The sequence below is a fragment of the Nuphar pumila genome, chromosome 2, assembly GCF_984573655.1.
Source record: "Nuphar pumila chromosome 2, dmNupPumi1.hap1.1, whole genome shotgun sequence".
Classification (NCBI taxonomy): domain Eukaryota; kingdom Viridiplantae; phylum Streptophyta; class Magnoliopsida; order Nymphaeales; family Nymphaeaceae; genus Nuphar; species Nuphar pumila.
The window spans coordinates 9,541,309-9,569,064 of record NC_143250.1 but is presented as its reverse complement, the minus strand read 5'-3'; the positions used below and the strand labels follow the sequence as shown (position 1 = coordinate 9,569,064).

At 37.2% G+C, this 27,756-nt stretch overlaps 2 protein-coding genes across 3 annotated transcripts in view; both read right to left on the bottom strand.

The window, feature by feature from the left end:
- Positions 1-27,756, bottom strand: part of LOC149844696 (uncharacterized) — a 55,590-nt gene that overhangs the window by 363 nt on the left and 27,471 nt on the right. Inside the window, exons 1-7 of one of the 2 annotated variants that reach the window (XM_089995153.1) lie at positions 23,431-23,629; positions 18,288-18,601; positions 18,068-18,160; positions 2,260-2,404; positions 2,055-2,165; positions 1,889-1,971; positions 1,695-1,752 (exon numbers count right to left, since the gene is read on the bottom strand). In XM_089995153.1, the coding sequence (XP_089851279.1) occupies positions 1,695-1,752; positions 1,889-1,971; positions 2,055-2,165; positions 2,260-2,404; positions 18,068-18,160; positions 18,288-18,548 (751 nt within the window). In that variant the 5' untranslated portion in view covers positions 18,549-18,601; positions 23,431-23,629. Of the gene's footprint in view, positions 1-1,694; positions 1,753-1,888; positions 1,972-2,054; positions 2,166-2,259; positions 2,405-18,067; positions 18,161-18,287; positions 18,602-23,430; positions 23,630-27,756 lie in introns of those variants that run through there. The other variant, XM_089995154.1, reaches the window with a different exon arrangement.
- Positions 12,178-14,713, bottom strand: LOC149844698 (uncharacterized). The gene is made up of 2 exons (XM_089995148.1): positions 12,590-14,713; positions 12,178-12,491 (listed from the first exon to the last, which is right to left on the bottom strand). The coding sequence occupies exon 1, from the start codon at positions 14,599-14,601 to the stop codon at positions 13,249-13,251; it is 1,353 nt and encodes a 450-aa protein (XP_089851274.1). The 5' UTR covers positions 14,602-14,713; the 3' UTR covers positions 12,178-12,491; positions 12,590-13,248.

Sequence of the window (27,756 nt, the reverse complement as noted above, 5' to 3'; positions counted from 1 at the left end):
ACAAAATTTTTAACAAAGTTAACCCGCCATTTCACTTTTGACAACCATTTGAAAGATGAAACCCAGAAGAACTGGGTCCAAGAACAAGGAAAATACAAGATGAGAAGTTTTCCTAAATTTTCAAACCACGATTAGCAAACAGCTGTGGGAGATACAAAATATTCAGGAAAAGCATGCAATTTAGATGATAGCTGAGTACCAGGGAAGCAGATCAGGTCATGCTGAACATGAGCGTTTTTGCTCATGCGGACATCGTGTCCGTCTGTTTGCATTTTGGATGAATGCCACGTGGTTTTGTTGACTTTTGAGCTTTTTAAAATGCAAATCAGATGGCCATGATGACAGCATGAGCAAAAACACTCATGTTCAGCATGACCTGAACTGCTTCCGAGTACCAGAGGGCAACGGATAATGAATGTTTATTAATCAAGTTTATAGGAAACACAACTTGGTTATAATTATAAGGCCTCTGCATCCCATATAATTGAAACTAGTTGAGCAGATACAAAGAAGAGATCAGGAATTAACATTAAAGGATGCCCATCTTCATAGCATAATGGAGGACAGACAGTGAGAGCATTACCCCTGGAATGAGCTAAGGGCCTGATTTGACTCCCTGGGTTTTAGAACTATGATACTTTAAATACACCTAACCAATGCAAATTTGAAATATAAAAGCAAATAATGAGGCTGTAGATGTGCTTATAATCGCTTATTTACTGGAAAAGATGTGGTGAATCAAATTGTTTTGATGACAAGCTTGGGTTTTTCATTGCAAAGTTTTGGTTTCAATAGACTGTTGACTTTTAGATTCTTTTAAAATTTTGCCTTAAGAAATTCCTCATCCAATAGATGTTCTCCACTAAATAAACTATAGAGATTATATCTGTAGAGGTTGATTTATGAAACATGCAATAAACATCAAAAAATAAAATGCTATATATATATATATATATATATATATATATATATAGGGAAATGTATTTGTACAAATATTTATAGGTACAAATGTCTCTAGATCTCCATGGTGCATGTTGTTTTGATTCAATTGGACCTCGTTCAGCATGTCCAAAATAGTGGGAATCAGCTTTTGAATTGTGTTTTTCTGACAAAAAAAGTATGATTTTATGACCCCAGGAAAGTATGGCACATTGTAGACCATTGATTTTTGAAGCCTTATAAAAACCTATCTACATGTTGTAATCAGATGATCTAAGAGCCAATTCCGGTTTCATGAAAAACAACAAAAAAATGAAAAAAAAGGAGGCATTGTACTTCCAAATGACTAGCAAATATGGTCCCCCCCTCCCAAACACACACAGACACAAGAGTCTGCTTGTAGGTTTTCAACCATGGAGATCACATCCGCATGGTCGGATTTGCCAAAAATGTGAAAAACGCATGCATACGATTTTTAAAAGTGAGAACATGTGGGTGGAGCATTTAGTCTCTCTCTCTCTCTCTCTCTCTATATATATATATATATATATATATATATATATATAATAGAGAGACCTCACAACTGGTCTCTCAGTTTTATGAAACACCCATGTCACACCCAACTGTATCTAGTTGTGTCATGTACCTCTTTTCATGTAATATATTTAAACAACTAGTTTGTTCTAAAGGCAGTAAACTTGTGTAATTTCCAAAAAAGTTTATAGTAACAGATCATAAAAGTCCCTATACATTACCTGAAATGAAATCATCAATATAATCTGGATTAATTTTTCCATGGGCCATCGCACCAACCTGCATGAATTACCAAATTCAAGCCGAGACTCAACATAATAATGGCTGCTGATTTAAAATAACACAAAATGCTTAGAAGATTTTGATGTCCAAATGAAGTCATTTGTGAAAGAAGCATTGAATTATTAAAGCATACCACAAAAACAAGGTGGTCGTCATCTTTCGCACAATTCACATAATCACGTAGATTGACTACTCGTGGTGCACTTCGTGATAGACCTATAAGATACATCAATAGTAAAAATGGACAGTAGGAAAATGAAAATGGTTAAGTTAAAAAGTAAAGCAGCAAAGATATTTACCTATTCGTCGGCAGTTGGGGGGCAAGTAATTAGTTACAGGTTTTTTTATTGTGCGCAGAACTTTATCAGGTCCATTACTAGCATGTATACTCAGTTTCTGAAGCAGCTGCACTGCAACAATTATCAATCGAGGGGCAAGGAAATATCAGCTAAAGAAATGATACGTACCAGTATCATACAAAATGACACATAAATATAAACTTACACATAAGACTGTTAAATCGCTTAAATGTTCTTGGTATACGTATTTGAGGACTAACTTGTATAAGAACATTGTTTTCTGTTTGCACATAAAGAGATTGTAACCTTCCAGCTTTATTAAGTGGACTATCAAGTACTGCAAGGAGAGCCTGTAAAAACAATAGAAAAATAACTGCTCCAGTTCAAATATAACAAACAAACTGAATGCATGCATATACCAGGATAAAAACTTAAGTGATTTGGGGAGGACCAAGATAGAAACAATAAAGGAATTACGAAACAAGAACAAATAGAATGAACTAAAACACCAACAGTGGAGTGATGCCATTGGATTACAATTGCATTTTTTATCAACGTGTTTGTAGTTAGCATGAGATAGAAAGACATAATGACCGTTCTTTGCTTCAATACACTGCCAGAACATAACCAAAACCCAAAATGGCTAGTAAATTGGACAGTTGCAAATGGTTGCTGATCAAAGGCTCTCTCCTGCTCTAGGTGGAAACTGGAAAACTCCAGACCTCCTCAGGATTAAGAGAAACGCTAATGGCGGCAACTGCAGAATGAATGTGCATTGATGCCAATAAAGTCATATTGTTTATCTTTTATGCTGAGATCAAGCAATTGCAGTGTCATAAAACCTATACATTAACAGATATCAAGAAAAATAGAGCGGAAAAGTTCATCTAGCCATTCAAACATGTCTACAGGTGAGGCATGGGGCCATCTATTTAAATATGACGTCTATTTTAAGAAATTGAACAAGCGAGTGGTTTGCATACTTATGCAACATACCTGTATTTCAGCAATTATAAATAATTGAATGCTATGTAACCGGGACATGACACTTAGGGTGCTGTACCCATGTCAACATGTGTCGACAGGGGTACTGGTACCTGGACACAGCATTTGCCGTGTCCTATATTATAATATATATTTTAGATATATAATATATATTTTTTAGTACATATTTAGCCGTGCCCCCATACCCACATTTTTTGGAATTGCCGTGTCGTACCCTCTGTACCCATACCCGTACCCAGGTGACATAGGTTGAATGATTTTTTTTCATTTTCTTTAACATCCAACTCCTGGATATGGATGCAGGAAAGAGACACAATGCAGACACCCATGGTACGACTGTGTTGTTATCAAGATCAGGACACGAGGACACGGCTGTAAGCACACATACAAATATGTATGTGTTTATGTGTGTGTGTATCGTAGTCACAAATATCGGTCACTGCTATATCTCGGCAAGGATGTTTCACGTGATAATGTAAGTTAGGTAGATAATCTTGAGAAAATCTCGATGAATAAAAAATTAAAAAACAAAAATACTAGAAATAAGTAATAAAATAACATGTTTAGATAATAAAATATTACATGTAAAAAATTTAATAAAATAATAAGTACAAAAAATAGAAAGAAAGAAATAAAAACATATATAAGATATATAAAGGACAAAAAAAGTAAAAGTTACTGAAATTATCACAATGTTATTGTGACAATATTGTTAAAAATGTCTTTTTGAAAATCTCGCAATATTTCACCTTTGTTATCGTTTACCCATTAAAAAAGATAAATATAGAAGATAGTTTCAAAATATAGCCAATATCTGTGACTTTCTCTCTCTCTCTCTCTCTATATATATATATATGGGTGTAATTATCAACCTAAAGCAATAAGACAAGAATATCATCTCAAGTGCAAACTCTTGAGCAAGAATTCTAAATCACTATAACTAAAAACACAAAATAATAAAGCTAACTTGAAATTGAAACATAATGTAATTAATGAAAAAAATGCAAGAAAAAGAATGCAAGCGAATATAAAATAAGCAATCAAAATCATAAAGGAAATAGATAAATTTAATCCCACAACAATGATTGTTTCTAACACTGGTTTGAATGTGCTCATGAAGCATCCTGGTGCATCTGAGGGTTAAGTCATGCTGACAGAGTTTCACATGCTAAGTGAAATGTCCATGTGAGATAGGTTATTAAATATTTATGATAAGAGTTTGTCAGAAGATGAGATCTTTTGATTCACACATAGCTTGTGGTAGGAACCTACAAAACACCAGTTTTTATCCTCCCAAATCTCATCTTAATGCCTAAGAGGTCCCTTGCGATGAGATTCTCTATATGGGAATCTCCTCTTATCATACGACCCCATCCAATGATAGTTCATACACATCTCAACTAAATGAACTAAGGATTCAAGACTAACGTAAATGATCCACCTTTTGTCCCATGGATCCCTTTTATATTCATTGCCTCTTTGAAAGTATAACAACAACAACAACAAACAACAACAACTACGCCTTCATCCCAAAACAATTGGGGTCAGCGATATGAACCAAAAAAGAAATTCATTTTGGGTCTTCCACATGAATCATTTTCCTCCAATCATTTCTATCCAACGCCATGTCCTCGGTGAGGTTCAAAGCATTCATATCCTTTCCTATCATCTCCATCCAAGTCTTCCTAGGCCTACCCCGACCTCTTTTAACTAATATATTTTCCCATTTCTCCAACCTTCTAACTGGAGCATCATTAGGCCTTCGCCGAATATGTCCAAACCACCGTAAACGATTCTCTCGCATCTTATTTTCAATGGGTGCAACACCTACCTTCTTACGTATCTCTTCGTTCCGAATCTTATCTTTTATTGTATTTCCACACATCCATCTAAGCATCCGCATCTCAGCTACACTCATTTTTTGAATATGATGTCTCTTGGCAGCCCAACATTCCGTACCATATAGTAAAGCGGGTCTAATAGTCGTCCTATAAAACTTTCCCTTCAACCGCAATGGCATTCTACGATCGCACAGCACTCCAGTAGCACTTTTCCATTTCATCCACCCAACCTTTATCCTATGATTTACATCTCCATCAATTTCTCCATACTTTTGAATGATGGATCCCAAATATTTGAAATAATCATTCACCGGTATATCTTGCTCACCAAGCTTCACTACACTCCCATCACTACTTCGTTGCTTACTAAACCGACATTCCATATATTCAGTCTTACTCTTACTCAACTTAAAACCTCTAGCTTCCAATGTCTGTCTCCATAATTCTAACTTAGCATTAACCCCAGCTCTAGACTCATCAATCAAAACAATATCATCAGCAAACAACATACACCACGGTACATTTTCTTGAATTGATCTCGTAAGCTCATCCATCACTATTGCAAATAGGAAAGGGCTTAAAGCAGATCCTTGATGTAACCCAACCGTTATCGGAAAATTGGTTGTCACCCCTCCACAAGTGCGGACATTGGTTACTACTCCTTCATACATATCTTTAATTATACTAATGTACTTGAGAGAAACACCTTTCTTCATCATTGTCCACCAGAGAACGTCCCTAGGTACTCTATCGTATGCCTTCTCTAAATCAATAAAAACCATATGCAAATCTTTGTTCCTCTCTCTATATCTTTCAATAAGTTGTCTAAGAAGATGTATAGCTTCCATAGTTGATCTTCCAGGCATAAAACCAAATTGATTCTCCGATATCATGACAACCTTCCTCAACCTAGACTCAATCACCCTCTCCCAAAGTTTCATAGTATGACTCATGAGTTTTATACCACGATAGTTTGTGCAATCTTGTATATCACCCTTATTCTTATATAAAGGCCCAAAGTACTCTTCCTCCACTCATTAGGCATCTTATTTGTTCGCCAAATCAAGTTAAAAAGATTTGTCAACCATTCTAAACCTTTCTCTCCCAAGCATTTCCAAGCCTCGATAGGTATACTATCTGGGCCAACTGCCCTTCTTGATTTCATTTTCTTCAAAGCCTCTGCAATTTCTTTCTTTTGAATCTTGCGCATGAAGTCACGATTTATCTCATGAAAAGGAATGGAGAAGTCTCCAAGATCTTGAGCATGACTATCATTAAATAGCTTATCAAAATAATCTTTCCATCTCTCCTTAATCTCCTCATCTTTGACTAAAACCCTTTGCGTTTCATCTTTGATACATCTAACCATACCCAAATCCTTCGATTTCCTATCTCTCATCTTTGCAAGCCTATAAATATCCTTCTCGCCTTCTTTGGTATCCAACTTGTCATAAACCTCCTTATATACCTTAGCCCTCGCGTTTCGAACAACTTTTTTAGCTTCCTTCTTTGCTATCATATACTTCTCCAAATTCTCATTATCACGACTCTTACTTAGATTTCTATAACACTCTCTTTTAACCTTAATAGCTAATTTGACATCCTCGTTCCACCATGATGTATCCTTACCTAGTGGTGCACCGCCTTTAGACTCACCCAATACCTCCTTAGCTACTTTTCTCATACCACCCGCTATCTTATTCCACATTGATTCTGAATCCTCCTCGAGACACCAATCAACTTCCTTAACTACCTGCTCTACAAACATTCCTTGTTTAGCTCCTTTCAGTGCCCACCACTTAATTCTAGGATCTATCCTATGTCTATCCCTTTTGCGGCATTGTCTAATTCTAAGATCTAAAATTAAGACTCTATGTTGTGTAGCTACACTTTCTCCTGGTATAACCTTACAATCGATGCAACAACCCCTATCTCTCTTTCTAAGTAGGAAAAAATCTATCTGACTCGTATTAACCCCACTTTTAAATGTTACTAGGTGAGACTCCCTCTTCCTAAACCAAGTGTTTGCTAAGATCATATCATAGGACAAACAAAAATCTAAAATCCTTTCTCCACTTTCATTTCTTTCTCCTATACCATAGCCTCCATGGATATTCTCAAATCCATCCCTACTAATGCCTACATGTCCATTAAGGTCACCGCCGATGAAAAGCTTTTCTCCATAAGATGTCTCTTGTACTACTCCATCTAAATCTTCCCAAAATTGATGCTTAATGGAATCATCTAAACCTACTTGAGGTGCATAAACACTAATAATATTAATAATATCCGTACCTAATACTAATTTAATAAGTAAAATTCTATCACCCTTCCTACGGACCTCAACTACATTATCTATAAACTGACGACTCATAACAATCCCTACTCCATTCCTATTCCTATTTATTCCTGTATACCAAATCTTATATCCCCAAGGTTCTATCACTTTAGCTTTCTCACCTACCCATTTGGTCTCTTGAAGACATAAAATATCAATCTTTCTCCTACACATAACATCTACTAACTCTACCAACTTACCAGTTAAAGACCTTATGTTCCAAGTGGCTAACCTAATTTTATGGTCTTGGACTAACTTCTTTACCCCCACCCGTCCAACAAAGTGAGGGAACCCTTGCCTATTTGACACCACACCCGGGCGCCGGTGTGACGCGTCGCTTCTGGGCGACGACCTAGCAACCCTTGCACATTTATCACTGCCTCCGGGCCTAGAGAGTACAGCGCGTCGCTCAGTAGGGAACGCCCCAACGAAATTCTCATATTGGTTCATTTTCATAGGATATGACAAAGTTTTTATGCTGGCTGTCACAGGCCTACCGCAACCCTCCTTTATCCGGGCTTGGGACCGGCAGTGTATAACTACACAGGCGGAGTTTTTGAAAGTATAACAACGTTTTATAATATTGATATTGAGAGATAACGTATTGGGATCTGGGTCCAGATCCGTATGCTTTAAGAAAGGTTGCTTTAATATTTTCCTTTGGTCTAAGTTTCCCTTCATAACTGTTTTGTTGTAACTTGTTAAATGACCATGGGTTCATACGTGTTTGCTTCCTCTTCAATTCTTCTTTCTTCTCTCCCAAGATTTCCTGTTGATTCTTTTTCTTTCTATTTTTCTTGTCTTCTCCTCTCACCATTGTTTTGTTTGATTCCCAATCTTCTTGGTCTGCTACGTTTCTCTTGGCTTCCTCATCTGTCTCGCTTTGTGAAACTGTTATATTAACTCATCGTAATTTCTCTTTTGTGTTGATAGTATCAGTTGGTATCGGGTCTGATTGGTTTCACATCGAATCAGATCTAAATCGCTATTTTACACTGTGCAGTCAATACCTCTTTCTTCTCGTATCGGTCCTCATCTTGCAAAGGCATAGTTATAGATCTGATTGAATCTCATATTAGACCAGATTTGAAACGATTCTGCGCTAAGATATCCTCTTTAACTTCTACTGACTCTACTGCCTACTTCTGATTCTTCGGATCACATCACATATAGTATTGGTTTTGCTGTTGAGTCTTGACTCATTAGATCACGTCACACATACATCTTACAAACAAATCTTTGAGAGGAATTGTGTGTTGCTGCTCTACAGTTCATATCAAAATTGTTGCATTATTTTTCGGTGATCTGAAAAAAGAAATGCAGATCAGTTTCAGTTTGGAGCTTCCGATATTGTCGACGTGATTACTAAATTGCATTATACAATGTGACATGTTCCTCTTCCTTGCCTATTTCTTTGTCATTGCCTTCATATGGATCCTAATTTTCAGGCCCTATTGTCCTCCACCTTTTTGCCTCAACTCATTTATGAAAAACTTACTGTTCCAATTTCTGGACTTGGAAGAGGCAAATAACTCCTTTCATACGAGCCAAGATCTCTCTGAATACCTTGATGGGTCCATCACCCCTCCACACCAGAGTATGTCATTAGAGAAGGAAAGGATGACAAAAGGCTTGTTGTTCCATCTGTTGCTGTCAAGAATCCTACATTTGAGGCCTGGATGAATAAGAACCAGGCCTTTGGTTGCGTACAGTACCTCCATCCTATCCTATCCTAGGAGGTTCTTGTTGGACCTGATGATTGTGTTGCCATGCAGCAATATCATAATCCAAGGTTATGTTCCTGAAAAGGAGTTTCAAAATATCAAGAACGGTTCAATGTCAGTCTTAGAATATTTGAAAAGGATTAAGACCATTATTGACCAATTTGCCATGGTGGGATATGAAGTGCAAGAAAAATACAGTTCAACAAGCTAATATTGGACTTGGCCCTGAGTATTGCATCCTCTCCACCACTTTGCAGGATTCTAATGTGCCTTCTTCCTTCGATAATCTAACTTCAAAGATGCTGAATTATGAGATGGAACTTACATAATTTGATTTCTCAGGTGACACCCAAGAAGTATTGGTCGCCAATATGGCTAGGGGACGTGGGAAGGAGGAATGTTTCAAGGAGGCAAAGGGCGTGGTCGTGGAAATAAGCAAGGAGATAGAGACATTCTTCCCATGCCAAATATGCCTCCTAATGCTAATAATCACGGGAAACACTCTATTCCCACTTGTTTTATTTGCAATAAGCTAGGTCATGTCAAGGCTAATTACTAGTTTAAAGATGACCCAAGATACAATCCGAAGGCAACACAAAACAAGAGTTAGGCAAATAATCAAGTTGCAGGTTAGAGTAGCGGGTAGAGTAGCGGTCAGGCACAGTTGCCTATGGACAAGATGTTCTTGTTAGCTGAACTTGCAGGACTCAACCTGAATAGAATGATCAAGGGTTGTGGTATATTAATCATGGCGTTGCAAGTGACATAACTGGTGATGAGGGTAAGTTTCTTAAGTTGATCCTTGTTATAGTAAAGATACTGTTATAACAGGAGATGGGACTCACCATTCCATCTAGTTCTAGTTTTCTAAATCTTTCTAATATCTTTTCCGTCCTTAATATAAAAAAGAACCTTGTTTCTATGTCCAAGTTGGTTGATGATGTCAATTCTTCTATTATTTGCTTCTTCCCCTCTTTATGTTAAGGATGTTCTCATGAAGAAGACGTTCACTGAAGGAGAAAGATGGGCCAATATGTACGTCTTTCGAGAAAATCAACCATCCAAGTCTCCCAATGTAGTTTCAAACTCAATTCAGTGTCTCCAAATCTGCTTTTTTTGTTTAGTATATGTAAATCAAATAAAGTTGACGTCTGGCATAGTCGTCTAGATCACTATAGTCGTGGGTTTATTGAGAGATTAGTTTTGAGATGTCTTATTCCAGAGTTTACTTTGAGTCATTAATCTATTCAAGCCATTTGTCCTAGCTGTCAGTTGTCAAAAAGCCATGTTCTTTCTTTCAACTCGTAGAATAAAAGAACTTCAAAGCTTTTCTGAAATTGTTTATTTTGATATTTGGGGTTCTGCACCCAATGCTTCCTCTTCTGGTAGTCATACTATGTTTCTTTTATTAATGATTTCTCTCTTTTATACCTGGATATATTTCATGAAGCATAAGAGACAAGTGTTTGATATATTCAAGAAATTTTATGAGTTAGTTAAGAATCAAATTTCTATCTCAATTCTGAATTTCCAGTATGATGGTGGTGGCAAATGCCCTTCAAAAGAATTTATTGACTATCTTGAAAGTAATCAAATCAATCGAAGAGTGCCTTGTCCACGTACCTTGCAACAAAATGGTATTGTTGAAAGAAAGCATCACCATATGGTTGAGAGTGTCTTAGCAATGTTACATGTTAGATGCGTTCCTATTCACCTTTGGACGAAGGCTTTTCATTCTATTGTATATGTCATGAATATGTTATGAAAATTTTAGGTTATAAATCTCCTCACTACGTTTTGTTTGGAAAACACCCTGATTATGATTATGATTATGATTCATTAAGAGCCTATGGTTGCATTTGTTATGTTCACATAGATAAGTCTCAGAGAAACAAGTTTGAAGCCAAGGCACTAATTTGCAAATTTGTGGAATATATTGATAATTATAAGGGGTTCAGGTGCTATGATATCAAGAATAAATGCATTTAAATTTCTAGAAATGCCCTGTTTGATGAAACTTCCTTTGAGTGCAAGTTTGGCGCAAATACTGTTCGGGAAGGAAAGGAGACGAGTGCTGAATTTTATCAACCTTAGATTAGAGAGGAGTTGTTTGCTGCTGATTGAAATAATGACCCGCCATTGCAGGAAGAAAATACAGAAAATCGTGGATAGCATACCGAAAGTTTAGATCTTATTCCTGGCAATGGAACAATAGATGGCAATAGAAATTCATCAGTTCAAGGCGACGGGTATAAAGAGGGCTTTGTTTATACTAGAAGGAACAAAAGAACAATAGATGTGCATGACATTCAGCAATCTGAAAATGTGGGTAACGTAGAAAATTATGATAATCAATCAGCTACGAGTATAGATCAGCCTGAATTCAAAAGGTTGAAAGGAATTAAATATCCCATCTAAAGGTGGGCAAGCTATGACAGTTTTAGCATGGATCATCAAATTTTTATCATGATGATTGACAAGAAAGTGGAGCCTACCTCCTATACCCAAGCATCCAAAAATAAGATGTGGATCGAAGCTATGAATGAAGAGATAAACACATTGCATGAGTGTCAGATATAGGACGTTGTAAAAAGACCTCCTGATAAGAATGTGATAGGATTGAAGTGGGTTTATAAAATCAAGTATAAACTTGATGGTTGTATTGAGAGATATAAATCCCGATTAGTAGTAAAAGGCTTTACTCAGGAAAATGGATTGGACTATGGGGAGACGTTTAGTCCCGTAGTGAAGATAGGAACCGTTTGAATATTGCATTGACCATTGATCCAACTCGATGTTAAAATGCATTCTTGCATGAGGATTTTAAAGAGGAAGTTTACATGGAGCAAGGTCACAAATACCGTTCTCGGCAATTTCTCAGCAATAAAATATCTCAAGATTTTGAAATTTCATGTTTTTCAAAGAAAAAAATTGGTAAAATATCGGTTTATTAAAATTTATTATTAATCAAAATCTAAAATAAATAGATAAATTAATAGATGGTGATATATAACCATAATTCAATCAACTGCCACTTAACCCTCAACCTATGTCACATGGGTGCGGGTGCGGGTGCGGGTGCGGGGATTCGGCACTTCCAAAAAACCCGGGTGCGGGGGTGTGGCAGGGGCAAAAATGTAAAAAAATTATATATATATATATATATAAATGATTTTGAAGTTTTAACAGTTTAACATTTAACAGTAAACATTGTCATAAACTCATAATATGATTCATCATGCATGCAATATATCAACCTAAATATCAAATTATCAATCAAATAAGTAAAGCAATTACATAAATTGACCTAAATATCAATCAAATAAGTATTGCATAAAAGAACTAAATTACATACCAAAGTATATCCTGATGAAGTAATGGATGCTAATAATTTTCTTCTTCATCATCAAATGCATCATTAGAAGGAAGACTGGGCTCAGCTAAATCCATGTTTGTTACGTTGAATTCATGTTCTCCCTCGAAGTCACACTCTTCTGGGTTTACATCCCAAAATTTGGATGTTCCTTGTCTGCATTATAAACCCAATTTGAAAATGATAAATACAATACAAGTATATTTAAATGAAAACTAAGAAATAATCAAATAACTAAGAGAGCAAATTAGTACCTGTATTCATCATTGCTTCGCGAAAGTAATCGAAGATTTGAATGAACATATACTAAATCCTCTGCACGCTTGCTGGTGAGTTTGTTTCTCTTCATGTTGTGGATTTGAGAATATGTGCTCCAATTTCTTTCACAACAAGATGAACTAGCAGACTGCGATAGCAATCTTAATGCAAGACGTTGCAGAAGAGGTGTTTCTGATCCAAATGTTAACCACCATGTGATAGGATCTATATTATCTTCTTCTCTCGCGAATAATGCTGGTGCATATAATCTCGAAGATGAAAAATTTTCAAACTCTTGTGTGACTTGATGTAGAAGATATGCTTCTGGAAAAAGTCTTGTCATACACATATTTCTATGTCTTGATAGCTCTGGGTCTAAATTTGGAGGGACACGACCAATACCACCAGCCCGCCACTTATTTGCATAATATTTTGGATTAAGAGAATGTGCCATGCAATGTAAAGGAGTGTTGCTCTTATCCCATCTTCTGACTAAAATTGAATGAATATGATTAAAAAAATCTGAATCATCCAATGCAGGATTTTTTCCTTCATGCATGAAAACTATAGCTTGTATTTTTTTAATCATATTATCCCACATTTCATAAACTCTGTGAAGCATGGGCTCATCCTTATCAACTTCTCTTAACATTTCCTAAATAGGTTGCGTAAATTGAAGGAAGTATACCACTCTGTCCCAAAACTCATCATCAAGAATGAATTTCTTAATTTCTTGAGCCTTCATATCATCATCAATACGATAGAATGTCCAATTTTCATCAGTCACCATATTAATCAAAGCATTCTTCAATCTTTTAATCCTCTTCATCATCACAATGATGGAAGCAAAACGTGTTTCAGCGACCTTCAACAATTTCAAATCAGAATGCCTATTAAATATAGCATTAGCACGATGGTGGTTAACAACAAAATTTCTAATGCTTTTGACATTTCTTTCTAAATCTTCAATCCATGAACATAAAGCATATGCTTGTGAATTTTCTTCTTCTTTGGGGTTGCATATGCTCTTTAGGGCTAGATTTAAGCTGTGTGCTACACAGGGAGACCAAAAAATATGAGGGTACTCACTCTCCAAACTCAACGCTGCACTTTTACAAACTGGAGCGTTGTCTGTAATGATTTGTACCACTTTCTGATCACCCACTTCTTTTATCACTTCTATAAACAATCCCTTCAAATACTCTGCATTTTTATATTCCCCAGATGCATCAACTGCTTTCAAGAATATTGGGCCACTAAGCGAACAAGCAATGAAATTGATTAATGAACGCCTTTGAATATCTGTCCATCCATCAGACACAATGGAAACTCCATTTTGCTCCCATGAATATTTTTTAATTTCTAGCAACCTCTCCACATTTGGCCTCTCTTCTGCAAGAAGTGTGGTTCGTATTTTTTCTGAACTTGGAGGCACATAACCACTCAAATTACAATTTGCCAAGGATGTTACTAAATCCTTCCAATAAGGATTTCTAGCCGCATTAAATGGGAGTGAACCAGAATAAAAATACCTCCCAACTTTTCTATCCAATTCTTCTCTTCCATATGTATTGAATGCTGCTTGTATCGTTCCTCTACCTCCTACATTGACTTTTCTTTTTTTTTCAGCATCTTCTTGGTGGCTTGCAAATGGCACACTGACTGCAGAAGAATCGGCCATTGCCTTTCTCTTCTCATATTCTTCTTGTATTTTCTTGTATTGTCTTCGTATTGCCTCATCAACTTTTCTGCAAGCTGAAATGCCATGTCCTGGTATCTTCAACAAATGAGCCTTCACTCTTGTGTAAGACCCAACAAAATCTCTTTCGCAGAGCTTGCATCGAAATCTCTTGTTTCCACCACCTCCTTCTCCAGTTTTTGCGAGTTTATCTACATGTACCCATAGTGGCCCCACATCATCAATCCCACTGCAACTATCAGCAAAACTAGCAGCAGAACTCGCATGTTGGGATGAGGATGACGCAAGTCCTTTCCCTTTGTCCGTCATTTTTATCCTGAAAACACAAAAAAAAAATACATTACAATTTTCAAATCAATTCGAAAACACAGGGAGAAGGGGGGGCTCAGCCCCTCCCCTGCCAACCCAACAAGAGAGCGAGAGCGAGAGCGAGGGGGGCTCGGCCCCTCCCCTGCCAACCCAACAAGAGAGCGAGAGCGAGGGGGACTCGGCCCCTCCCCTGCTGAAAACAGAGGGAGCAGGGGGGGGGCTCAACCCCTACCCTGCCGACCCAAAAAAAAAATAGATGGAGGAGGGGCTCGGCCCCTCCCCTGTCGACCCAAAAAAACAACAGATGGGGGAGGGGCTCGGCCCCTCCCCTGTCGACCCAAAAAAAACAACACATGGGGGAGGGGCTCGGCCCCTCCCCTGTCGACCCAAAAAAAACTACACATGGGGGAGGGGCTCAGCCCCTCCCCTGTCGACCCAAAAAAAACAACACATGGGGGAGGGGCTCGGCCCCTCCCCTGTCGACCCAAAATAAACAACACATGGGGGAGGGGCCGAGCCCCTCCCCTGTCGACCCAAAATAAACAACACATGGGGGAGGGGCTCGGCCCCTCCCCTGTCGACCCAAAAAAAACAACACATGGGGGAGGGGTCGAGCCCCTCCCCTGTCGACCCAAAATAAACAACACATGGGGGAGGGGCTCGGCCCCTCACCTGTCGACCCAAAATAAACAACACATGGGGGAGGGGTCGAGCCCCTCCCCTGTCGACCAAAAAAAAACAACACATGGGGGAGGGGCTCAGCCCCTCCCCTATCGACCCAACAAAAGACCGAGAGGGGGGGGGGGGGGGCTCAGCCCCTCCCCTGCCGAAAAATGAGGGAGCAGGGGGGGCTCAGCCCCTCCCCTGCCGACCCAACAAAAGACCGAGAGAGGGGGGGGGGGGTGCTCGGCCCCTCCCCTGCCGACCCAAGAAGAGAGTGAGAGAGGGTACCTGCGAAAGGAGAGGATGAGCTGAGACGATGAGCCGAGATGAGGAGCTGGGGCAGCGGCGGCGGAGCTGGGGCGACGGAGCTGGGAGAGAGCTTGAGCTCAGGGGGAGAGAGAGGAGAGATTAGGGCAAAAAAAAATTTTGCCCTAATCCTCCTTTTCATCGGGAATTTTTTTTTTTTTTACGCCCAAATTGTGGACAAAAATGACCCTGGGTGCGTTGACCGCACCCAGGGTCGTGTTGACCGCACCCGGTGCCGCACCCGCACGCGCACCCGCGTTGCGTCGACGCGGGTGCGGCATATGTTTTGCCGAGTCCCTGTGACATAGCCCTCAACTTGATCATCCAAAAAAAAACATCACTTAAAAATTATACAAATATCCCGTACCTATTGGTATAAGTGAATAATGTCCAATGTGAGCATAGGCATACAAATGCAATCGGTAAAAAAATTAGTCCCATATCTTGGAAAGGAAGGAGGGCACCTTCCATTTCTATTTAAGAGTTGTGCCCCACCCTCTCCTCTTGTGCTTTGCCTTGTTCACGTGGGTAAACAAGCCTGCCCAGTCTCATGGGTAACAGTCTTGTTCATGTGGAGTGCTCCAGCTGGGCACCACTTTTTAGGTGCTTTTTGCCAGCTGTTGGCAGCACATTTTAGGTGTTTTTGGAATTTTGAGGTGTGTCCAGTTTTACGTTGCCATTTTTTTTCTTTTTGATGTTTCATTATTTGTAAAGTGCAATAAAATCACTATAGTATTGCAATAATATTGTGAGATAATCAAATTAGGCAAGATTTTAAAAATCTCGCGATAATATCGAGATAATTGTGTTTTGCAAATATCTCGCCATAATATTGTGAGATTTTCAGTTTTTCAAGCTATTGGGTTACAGTGAGAATGATCTGAATTAGTATGTGTGCAGACTTAATAAAGCTATATACAGGTTCAAAAAGGCTTCCTGTTCATGGTTTGAAAGTTTTTCTTTAGAGATACACAAGCATGGGTTCTACAATCACCTTCGGATCACTCTTTGTTTGTTCATAAAGGTAAAGAATATATGATTGCTCTTCTTATGTTGATCATATAATTGTTACAGGAAGTTCAAACGGTCACATCAAAGAAATAAAAGAGGTGTTGAACAAACGCCTCAAGATGAATGATCTGGGTTAGTTAAAGTATTTTTTGGGTGTTGAAGTCGATAGAAAGAAAGATGGATTAGTTATGACTCAATACAAATACACAATTGATCTTTTGCGAAAGGCATGTATGAATGATTGCAAACCAGTGCTTTACTCTTGCACCAATACACCAATGGCTCAGTGTTGATGATGGAGATCTATATGAGGATCCAACTAGATATTGGAGCATAGTTGAAATGCTTTACCTCATCTTTACTTGACCGGATGTGGTCTATGCTTTTAACCAAGTCTTGCAATTCATGCACCAGCCAAGAACCATCAAATTTTAAGGTGTCTGAAGGACAGATTGCTCTATAAGATCTCAAGGTCATCTCTGTCATGGCCTTTTCAGATGATGATTGGGTTGGGGAACCTGATAAGAGGAGATCAATTTCAAGGTATTGTGCCTTTGTTGGAGGTAACTTGATATCTCAAAAGCAAACAACAGTAGCTCAATCAAGTATAGAGGCCAAATATTGAGCCAATGCCACCTCTTCCTTAGAACTAGCATGGATAATGAGTTTGTTGCATAATTTAAATGAGAAATTTTCTAAGTCAGTCTTGTTTTGTGACAATTCAAAGCGCCATCAAGATCTCATTAAATCTGATCCACCATGGAATAACAAAGCATATAAAGATAGATCAACATTTCATCATTAGTAAGATTGAAGATGGAGAGCTTGAAGCAAGATTTGTTGGTTCTGAAAATCAGATAGCAAACCTTTTCATAAAATGACTAACCAAGCAAATATTCTAGTATTTAAAGTCCAAGTTATCCATGGTGATCACCATGTACAACTTGAGGGAGACTATTGAGAGATAATGTATTTGGATCTGGGTCCTATACTGGGTCCAGATCTGTATGATTTCAGAAACGCTATTGTAATATTTTTCTTTGGTCTAAGTTGCCCTTTATAACTATTTTGTTGTAACTTGATAAGTGAGGGCAGTTTTGTAACTTTTTGTAATATTGTTGATTCTTTATTAATAGAGGAAGCATCCATGATTTCCCCGTTAGGAATCATTCAGTTTTTTAGGCCTCTCCATATTGTCTTCTTTTTCTTCTTCTCTTGGCTAAGAACCAAAGATACCTAAATCTAATATATAAGGTATAGGAATGTTGAACTACTTAAGATCAAATAATCATGAAAATTTAAAGTAATAAATTCTTTCCCAAAAAGGAAAAAAAGCAACAAGCTCAAGATTAGTCAAATTACAACTATCAAATATACATTACATAACATTTATGCAATACTAAACACAATGAAGGGAAGCAAATACATAAAGATCTATACAACTGGAACAAAATCAAATTGCATAACATTGAGAAGGTTCACTAACCTGGTGAATAATGTCAGGTCTATAAGCCTGAGGATCACGGTTGTGCCTTTTCAAGAAACTTGCATGATCATTTGAATTCAAAATCTGGTAGGTCTGGATAGACAGGCAATGTAATAAGACAAGTAAAAGCATAGTATATTATTCAGTGAAGTCACTGAATGGGTGTAAATTAACAAAAACTACAACAATAAGTCATAAAAATATGGAAATAAATATCTACCTTTCCTACTTTTGCAACCTCCAATGAAGCCCTCTCTAGAATAAAAGTAACCCTTTGCTTAGTGTCCTGTTTAGTAGGCTGAACTGATATTCCCGCAAATTCCTCAACTGGCAAGTCATTGAGGATTTTTTCATCTTCTCCACCAACCATGTTTTCTTTATCTATTTCTTCATCTTTCTTCTGGTTTATTTGCTTTTCTCCATCTGGTATCTTCTCTTCTTTCTCTCCATCTCTCTTCTTACGTTTTGTACCTTTAACCATGACCAACTGTATCCTTCCACTAATAAGACCCAATCAAATCAATGACTCCAAACCTGAACCAAAAAACCTGAACTCAATGATGAAAACACTTGACAACCTAATTCCAAGAATATGTACACTATGCAAGATGAAAACCAATATCACAAAGAAATATCAGAGATTAAAATCAAACTTCATAACACAACCTTTCAATATCTAGATTTTCTATTTTAAAATCTTTTCAGTGGGTAGACAAAAACCAATTCTCATCTATGTCACATGGGTGAGGGTGAGGGTGCGGGTGCGACATGGGTGCGGCGCAATTTTAAAAATTTTGGACACGGGGACTCAGCTATATATATAGATATTTAAAATATATATATATATATCCAGTGTGTGCATATATGTGGATATTGTCCTCTAAAGTTTGGCACCAGCATGAGTGTTTTAACAAACTTTGCAAATTGTACTTTTGCCCTTGTAGAAACGAGGGTCCGGGGGCTCCCCCAGACGCAGGTCCCGCTGACCGGTCAGCGGGTGGGGGTCCAGGGAGGGCCGCTGCCCCCCGGATTTTTTTTCCCTGGGGCTTATGTTTGAGACTCATGCTATATATATATATATTTTAAAAAAATATATAAAAAGATCATTTTTTTTGTTTTTTGCCCTAAAAATGGACATTTTTGGACTCAATCAATGTTGACCGAGTCCAAAACAAGGACGGACTCGGCCTCAACTCGTTGACCGAGTCCGGGCCGTGTCCGAAGCCGCACCCGTGTCCGCACCCATGTCGGGGCGTGTCGACTCGGGTGCGGCGCCTCCCTAGAGAAGTCCGTGTGACATAGATTCTCATTCTTATTTTTCTTGGAAAATACAGCTTAATAAATATGGAGAACTAACATCCTAAAATCAAATAAAATTGACAAAAAATGAACTCATGCACACAGAACACCAAACCAGAAAACGAATTCTACAACAATAAATACCAAAACAGTAGGCAAACTCTCAGGGTAGCCATAAGACTGATCCCTTATTGATAGCACGAGAACGGTATCAAATTATTTCTGATGGGTGTTGAGTAAATAACAATGTTAACATAAAGACAGGTAGAACCAATAACAACTTGTGAAGGGACTTGACATAAGAAGAAAGCCAAAACGAAGTAGGTAATCCTTAAATTAGCAATAAAAACTTGACTGACTGATCCTTAAATATTGATAGTTTGAATAATGGTATCACATTATTGCTAATTGGTAATAACAATATTACCATCAAAGGACGGAAGTAGAACCAAGAACAATTTGTGACATCAAAAGAAGAACTGCAAGTGACAGATATAGCTGCCAGAGGCAGGCTGGAGACAGTTGAGACTTGGTTAATATGATGAGAGCTTGACCTAAAACTCGAAGCTATACCAACTTGAGTGAGAGCTCAAGTCTCATAAGGACTAATTGGGCAGGGAAGACTCAGCCAAGAGAAGGGGAGGGAGTTTCCTGTTTCAGAGAAGTGACAGAGAGGAGAGTTGTTGCCTGGTAATCCCTTTCCTTGCTATGTTTAGAGACAGAGGAAGGGGGTCATTGGTTGGCAACCCTCTAACCTTTTTATTTGTAGTTTTCCCTCATAGAGATATGGGGTTCATTGGTTGGCGACTCATTGAGGGCATTTGTACACTCTTGGATGTACATATGGTGTGTGTTTGAGTGTTTTGTAGTGAGTTTCATTAGTAATTTTTGTTTATTTTGCTATTAATAAAAAATATTTATTTTATTTCTTGATGTTCTTGTGAATGTACAAATATGTTATTTCCTTTTTTGGTTAAATAAATAATGTTTGTGCTTTAGTTCCTTTTTTGTTTGTCTTTCGGTTATGTCTCGGGTTCCGTGCTATTTCATGACAATCTGAACCCAAAAATGTGCTCGAAATGGTCAGAAACAATTCTTGGAATGTGTTTTTTGAATTCAAATTATTGAAGGATGAAATTTAGTATATTGTAGGTCATTGATTTTCACTCTCAAAAAACGTATATACACGTCGGAAAAACATGATTCAAGGCTGGTTCTTAATCACCCCAACATATACATCATACCTAGAGGATCCAACCTTAGGAAGAAATATCTTAAATGGCATTGTTCACTTGTGGGTTTTACTTTGGTACCCACTAGTGTAGCCTTCCTTTTATTACTCACTTTATAACAAATACCAATTTGTGAATCACAAATAGCAACTATGGTCCATGTACATGAGGTCTCTCTCTCTCTCTCTCTCTCTCTCTCTCTCTCTCTCTCTCTCTCTCTCTCTCTCTCTCTCCAGCTGACATATTTATCGTGATTCTTTTGTCATAAATTTAAAACGTTGCTAATAGTTGTGACTATGATTTATACCTTCTTTAGAAATACCCTGAAAGAATGATTATTGATGAGAAACAATCATGTTGTTTTGAGATGTTAGGATTGAGAATTTAAAACTGAGAAAAGAAACCCAATGCAAGAGAAGAAAGGGGAAATGAACAAATTGATGAACAGGAAGAGATTGAAAAAATGACAGCATAACTTTCACCCATGGACACATGCTGGAAAATTTCCCGTTGTCTGTCCTTCAAGGAGGTTGCTGGAGCTCAGCTTTGTGGTTTGAAACCCCAAAAATGATTATGTTCTCATTTTAAAACCCTTTGTTAAGGACACACCCCAATATCATATTGACAATTCTTTGGCTATATATATATATATATATATATATATATATATATATATATTGGGTAACCTTTGCTACCCTCAGGGGTAAGGAACCCCCTAGTGAAAAAATGTAATATTTTTATTTTCTTCAGTTTTTTTGCACGTCTGACCCTCCAGATGTTATCTACATACTAAGTTTAGCAGAATCTGACCTTTGGATCATGTTTTTCTAATGTATATGTCAGATTTTGCGAGGGTTGGAAAATAAACAACCTACAAAAACAATGCACCAAATTTTCAAACCTCAAAAAGATATATTTTTACGTCGAAAAACTATGATCCAAGGGTCAATTCCTACTGTTTTGACAATGCTGAACACATCCATGGGGATAGATATGGTTAAAACAACCTCCCCCAATTAATTCCAACTAGGGGGTTCCTTATCACGAGTGTAGCAAATGCTATATATATATATATATATATATAGGAAAATGAAAACCCACCCACTAAAAAACATGCCAAACCTACCCAATGGAAAATTTCAGGTATTTTTTTCAAAATTCTGACCGTACAGATGTGTTCAGCATGATTGATTTACTAAAATTCGACACTTGCTAATGAATTTTGGATTAAAAAAATGATATTTGGAGCCTAAAAAATTTATGAAAGTTATACACCATTGATTTTTGAAACTTATAAAAACCTATCCATGCATTGGAATCAAATGCTCCAAGAACTGATTTCTATAAAAACAAGCATATAGATCACATATGTACGGTCAAAATTTTGAAAAAGACACCAAAAATCCAATACAACGTGTGGTGGGTAGGTTTGGCATGTTTTTTAGTGGGTAGGTTTTCATTCATCTCTCTCTCTCTCTATATATATATATATATACATATATATATATATCAATGTTGTGAAAAGTGTTGAGGCATAGCGAAGTGCTCCACCAAGCAATGAAGCGAGGCGTAAAGCATAAGCCTCAAAAGTAAAATTGAAAACTAAAAAAAACTTTAAAAAATATCTACAAATACAAATAAATAAAAGAAATGCTTTATTGATGAAAGCAACAACCAATAAGAAATAGAAAATCTCAAATACATACCAAAAAATATGAGATTAACATGTAAAAGTAGCATTAATGCAACAACTTGATCTATGTAAGTATCTAAGAAATAAAATATGAGCATTCAATAAAAAATTAAGTAACAAATTCACTAACAATCAAACTTCTCAACATTATGTCATCATCAAAAAAAACATACTAGCATTAACAACCAAATGCAACTGAAAAAATGCATGATCCCATCCTACATCTCTTCCCATTGTTCAACTGCAAAAAAGCATATAAGAAAAGACTATAAAAACTCAAAGAGTTCCAGAAACAAAGAATCGATTACAATTTACATATAAATCATAAACAAAGAGTTATAAAAACAAACAAACAATTCCTTTAAAAGAAAGAAAGCCTATGTTGTTTCACACTTCTTTAACATTCACGACCCAAATTTCAAGATGTATTAAAGCAGTAGGCATCTCATGTTGCTTAAAGCACGACATTCACTTCAAGAATATAAGTTGTTCCTTTCTGATAACACTGCTGACCTTTACCTCACCCTTAAAGATGTATGAGTACAAGTAAGGCATGATAACAATGTCTCAAAAAGTGTTAGGATTTATTGTTAATTCCTAATGAAAACCAAACAGAGGGGCAACGCTTGATCAGTAGCTTGACTTCTGAATTCTCTTTGTCAGCAATGTATGATGATTCTAGATACTTCACAAAAACAACGAGAATGTTTTTCGACAGACAACTCTTTCTTTAAGCTAAAGCGAGGAGAATCACCAAAATATTAGTTAATTCAAAATAGTTGTTATGATGATCAAACTGAGCCCAAATTGGATTGATCAAGTTCAGAACCCGACCAAACAAATTAACAAACTAAAACTCTACAATTGATACATCTTTAGGAAATTCATCCACCGCCTTTATAAATTGATTCTGTTAATTTGCTACTTCATAGACAACATCAACCCAATAACTCATCGTGAAGGAAAAAACCACATTTTGATCGTCAAATTCCAAGACCATGAACTAATTCCGGATGACAATTCGAGAAATTCTACAGAAAAATGTGATTCAGTTGACAGTTGAAGTTTGCCATGTCTATCAACAAATATGATCATAAATGACAACTAGAATCAAAATGAGATGGTAGAGCGATTCATACCTGAAACTCGACCAAAACGCTACGGAAGGAGAATCTGATGGGAGAATAAGAAGAGCCTCCAGGAGAAGGATGGTTTCTCGGGTGCCCAACGTGATGAGAACCGCTGAAGAGCTCGCAGAAAGACCGAGAAAGTTTCGGCTAAAGCCAAAGCTTAAGAATAGGCAAATGGGTAATGAGAAGAGAGAGGGAGAGGGAGAAAGGGAGGTCGAGAGACGAGAGAGGGATGTTAGGGTAGGGGTGGGGCAACGGGCCGGCCCGGTCCCAGTCAAAGCCCGGCCCTTCAATTGACGGGCCAGACCAGACTCCAGAGGTCCGGTTCGGGCCAGCCCATTGGAAAAAGTCAGGCCCACAGCCCACCCACTAGGCCCATGGGCCGGGTCAAGTCGGGCCGGGCAGGGCTGAATATAAACACATATAATGTATAATATATAAGTAGATATACATACATAATAATATATATTATACATGGGAATGAAAACCTCCCCAATGAAAATTTGTTGGTTTTTTGTGTTCAGCATGACTGATTGATTTATTATAAATCAACATTTGGATCATGAATTTTGGATATAAAAAATAATATTTTGAGCCTAAAAAATTTATGAAAATTATAGACTGTTGATTTTGAAACTTATAAAAACCTATCCATATGTACGGACAAATTTTTTTAAAAAAATATATTAAAAATTCAATAAAACCTCTATTAAAGAGGTTTGAGAGGGTTTTCCATTGGAGAAGTTTTCATTTTCCTATTATACATGTATATGGGAAACTAGAATATGTTTACTAGCAAAACATGATTGCTTGTTTGAACTAGGCATTTCGGATGCTTTTTTTGCAATTCTAACCCTGCAGCATGGTCTATTTGCTATGAATCAACAGTTGAATTATGTATTTTTTTATCAAAAAATATGATTTTTTTATGTTTGAATATTTAAAAAAATTGAACCGTTGATTTTCAATCCTTAAAAAATCCTTCTTATACATTATAACCGGATGATCCAAGAGTATGTTTCTATAAAATCAAGCCTCTAGATCACATTCGTACAGTGAAATTTTAGAAAAAAATAAAGAAAAACCTATGAAATCTTGTTCATACCAGCAAACATATTTTGCTAGTATAAATCAAGATTTTCATAATTTTTTTTTTGTAAATCTAATTCTGCAAATGCATTTGCGTGGTTCATTTGCTAGGAATCAACTATTGGATCATCGTAATTGGATCAAGAAATAAATTCTTTTATGCTTGAATATTTATGAATATTTTAAGCCATTGATTTTCAATCCTTAAATGATCCTTATTATACATCGTAAATAGATGATCCAAGAGTATGTTTTTAAAAAACCAAGCGTCTATATCACATCTGTACAATGGAATTTTTGAAAAAAAAACTATTAAAATATTGGTTCATACCAGTAAACATATTTGGTTGGTAAACATATTTCAATTACCCTATATATATATATATATATATATATATATATATATATATATATATATATATATATAATAAGTAAAGAATGTGAACATTGGCACCATGCCTCTCTCATGTTCATAGACCTAAAATAATAATAGAAAAAAAGATGAGTATTAATTGAAAACCGGTAAATGACCAAGCCACCACTTGGATTAGTAAAGATCTCATGAAATGGGCTCAATAGGTTACATATGAGGCAAACCAAGCTTGTAGGGGCACTAATCTTGGGTAGGTAAGCAAGCTTGTATAAGGGTCACTCGGTTTGATTAGGCATCTAAAATTAGATGCTACGAGTGACTTTCAGGTTTTTTAATTTCACTTCTTTCTCATAAAAAAAAACAAGGTGGTTCAATGGTATACCATCTGTACTTATTTGAACTTTTTCTAATAACCTATGTGTTATGCTATCATTCTCATTTGGACAATCCATTAATTCTTGGAAGAAGGTTTTAAGTGGCTAAATCATTTTTATTTTCACTAGAGGCTCGGAATTGATTAACTTTTCATAAGACCTTTTTGTTTTTTTGACAGGATTTATCACTATTTTAGCTATATATATTTTTCATAAATCAACTATAGTATAACATTCTGCATGAAAATTTATGGAATAGCTATGACTTTTGCACGTGAAAATAAATTGTTTTCCAATCCCTTTTTGAAAAATTTATTTTTTATTCTAATTGAGGTTTGGAAGTTCACTTGTTCCCCTTACCTCCTCTAACAAAATAATTTTCTTTTAATCAAGCTTGGTCCCGACCATGCCTTTCTCTACACGATCTTAACACTCATAAATCCTCGTGCCTTGGCTCAGGCTCATTAAGGGGTGTTTGTGTGTCACGGAAATGACGGGTTTTCGCGAAAAAGTATAAAGCACAAAGCATTTCTGCGGGCTCCACTGTAGTTACACAAACACTGCCAAGCTTTTCCTAGTAGAAAAACGACCCCAAAATCAAAGGCCTCCCCCCATTTCTACAGAAACCATTCCCATGAAGGGGTAGTTTGATTTCTTTACCATGGAAGAACACTATGTGTGGATTGCGGCGCGGAGTGCCCACAAACGCACCCTAAGGTTTACGTCGATTATCAGCAAGTGTTCATCTTCATTAAAAAAAGAAAAGTTATATTAACGAGCCATCTTGAGCTCGGCTTGTCAGAAGCTCAAGCCAAGGCTTAGCTGAAAAGAGTGTTTACCAGCCCTTAGAACTGCTGCTTTCAGAAAACAGGTGGTAGGTTGCACCAGCATCACAATTCAGTTGACGGTTTGCTTTGAGATCTCAAGGCCTTGTAGTTTTTGAACCCAAACCCAAATCCTGTTTTTCTCTTAAAAAAATGGTTGCTAAAAATACTTGAAATATTAAGGTCTGTTAGAAAGCTAGTGTTGGAGCAGAGATAAGAACGTTGATGAGAGTGAAGGAAAATTGATAATAAGAGTGAAGTTGGCAACTACATCCTTTTGAAGATGTAGTTGAAATGGGGGTATGAGAGACCATCTTCATTCCCATCTAACAAATCTGGGCTACCAAACAGCAAGGGGACTAAGGGATTCAGGGTGAGTTTGCATCACGCCGAAGGAGGCTCCGTGCCTCAATCCACAGGTAGCATCCTTCCGCGAAAACAGAGAGGGACCACTCCTTTATGGGAAGCGATTCCGCTGAAATGGGGGTGGTCACGTTCATTTTGGGGCTCCCTTTCCACGAGAAAAGAGAACCCTCTGTTTGCGTTGCCACGGTGGGGCCTGCGAAAATGCCTTGTGCTTTGTGTGTTTCTACATAAACTTTCTCTGTTTCATGACATGCGAAACAGGCCCATCTACATCTCAAATACAGCTCCTAAATAAAGCCTCAAGGGTGCATTTGATTGCCCCTTATCTCTAAGGAGAACAAAAGTTTCATGGATCGAGGCATGAATTCCACACCTTGATCCAACAGCCTTGCCAAACACTGAGATACGTCGTTTGCTTAACTTGAAAATCTGGAGTGGGCCCTGCGGCAGATCCTAACTCAAGTTGTCAAGCACCCAGATCCAATTGTGGGGTCAGGCTAAAGAGTAAAAGCCAAGGAACAAGATAAGGAACGCCAACTGCACCACTTCACCATCCTCTCACCTAAACCTTTGGCCGTACATGGAAAAGCATCTCCCAGTTGCCAATCAAAGTTAGGTATTTAGCCCTAGCTTTCTTTGACACTTCTAGGTTCCTAACCCCACTTAGGGACTTTGGTTTTCCTAGTTCTTAACCAGGTACATTTGTAGAGGGGTGTTTGTTTCATCCATAGTCACAAATATAGGTCTCCGCTATATTTCTGCAAGGCAATTGCTTGTGATAATGTATGTTATCATTGATAAAATTTTGAAAAAATTTCCACACTTGAATATTCTAAAAATAACAGAAATAAATAAGAAAATAACATGTTAAGATAACAAAATATACATATAATAAAACAAATAAGTATAAAAGTATAAAAGAAAGAAGAAAAGATACATTTAAGCTATAAAAAATAAGTAAAAAAATAAAAATAACTGATAATATCGTGAAACTATTGAGCTACTATCATACTATATATAAAATTATGAAAATTTCAAAATATCGCTAGTTTTAGCTTTAATATCATTTTATGAATTTACAGAAATATTATCATGGTATTTTCAAAATATTGCCAATATCTGTGGCCATGGTTACACATTACCCACAGGAAAGGAGTTTCCCATGAAATGGACATCTATGAGAGACAGTGCTACATGCCAACAAAAAAAAGGTTCTCGTACGCTACTACTGCTTTCTCGTTAGACATTTTGTTTCATCCCATGTGAGAAATCTCTCTTATTAAAGAGAAAGAGGTAAAAACAAACACCC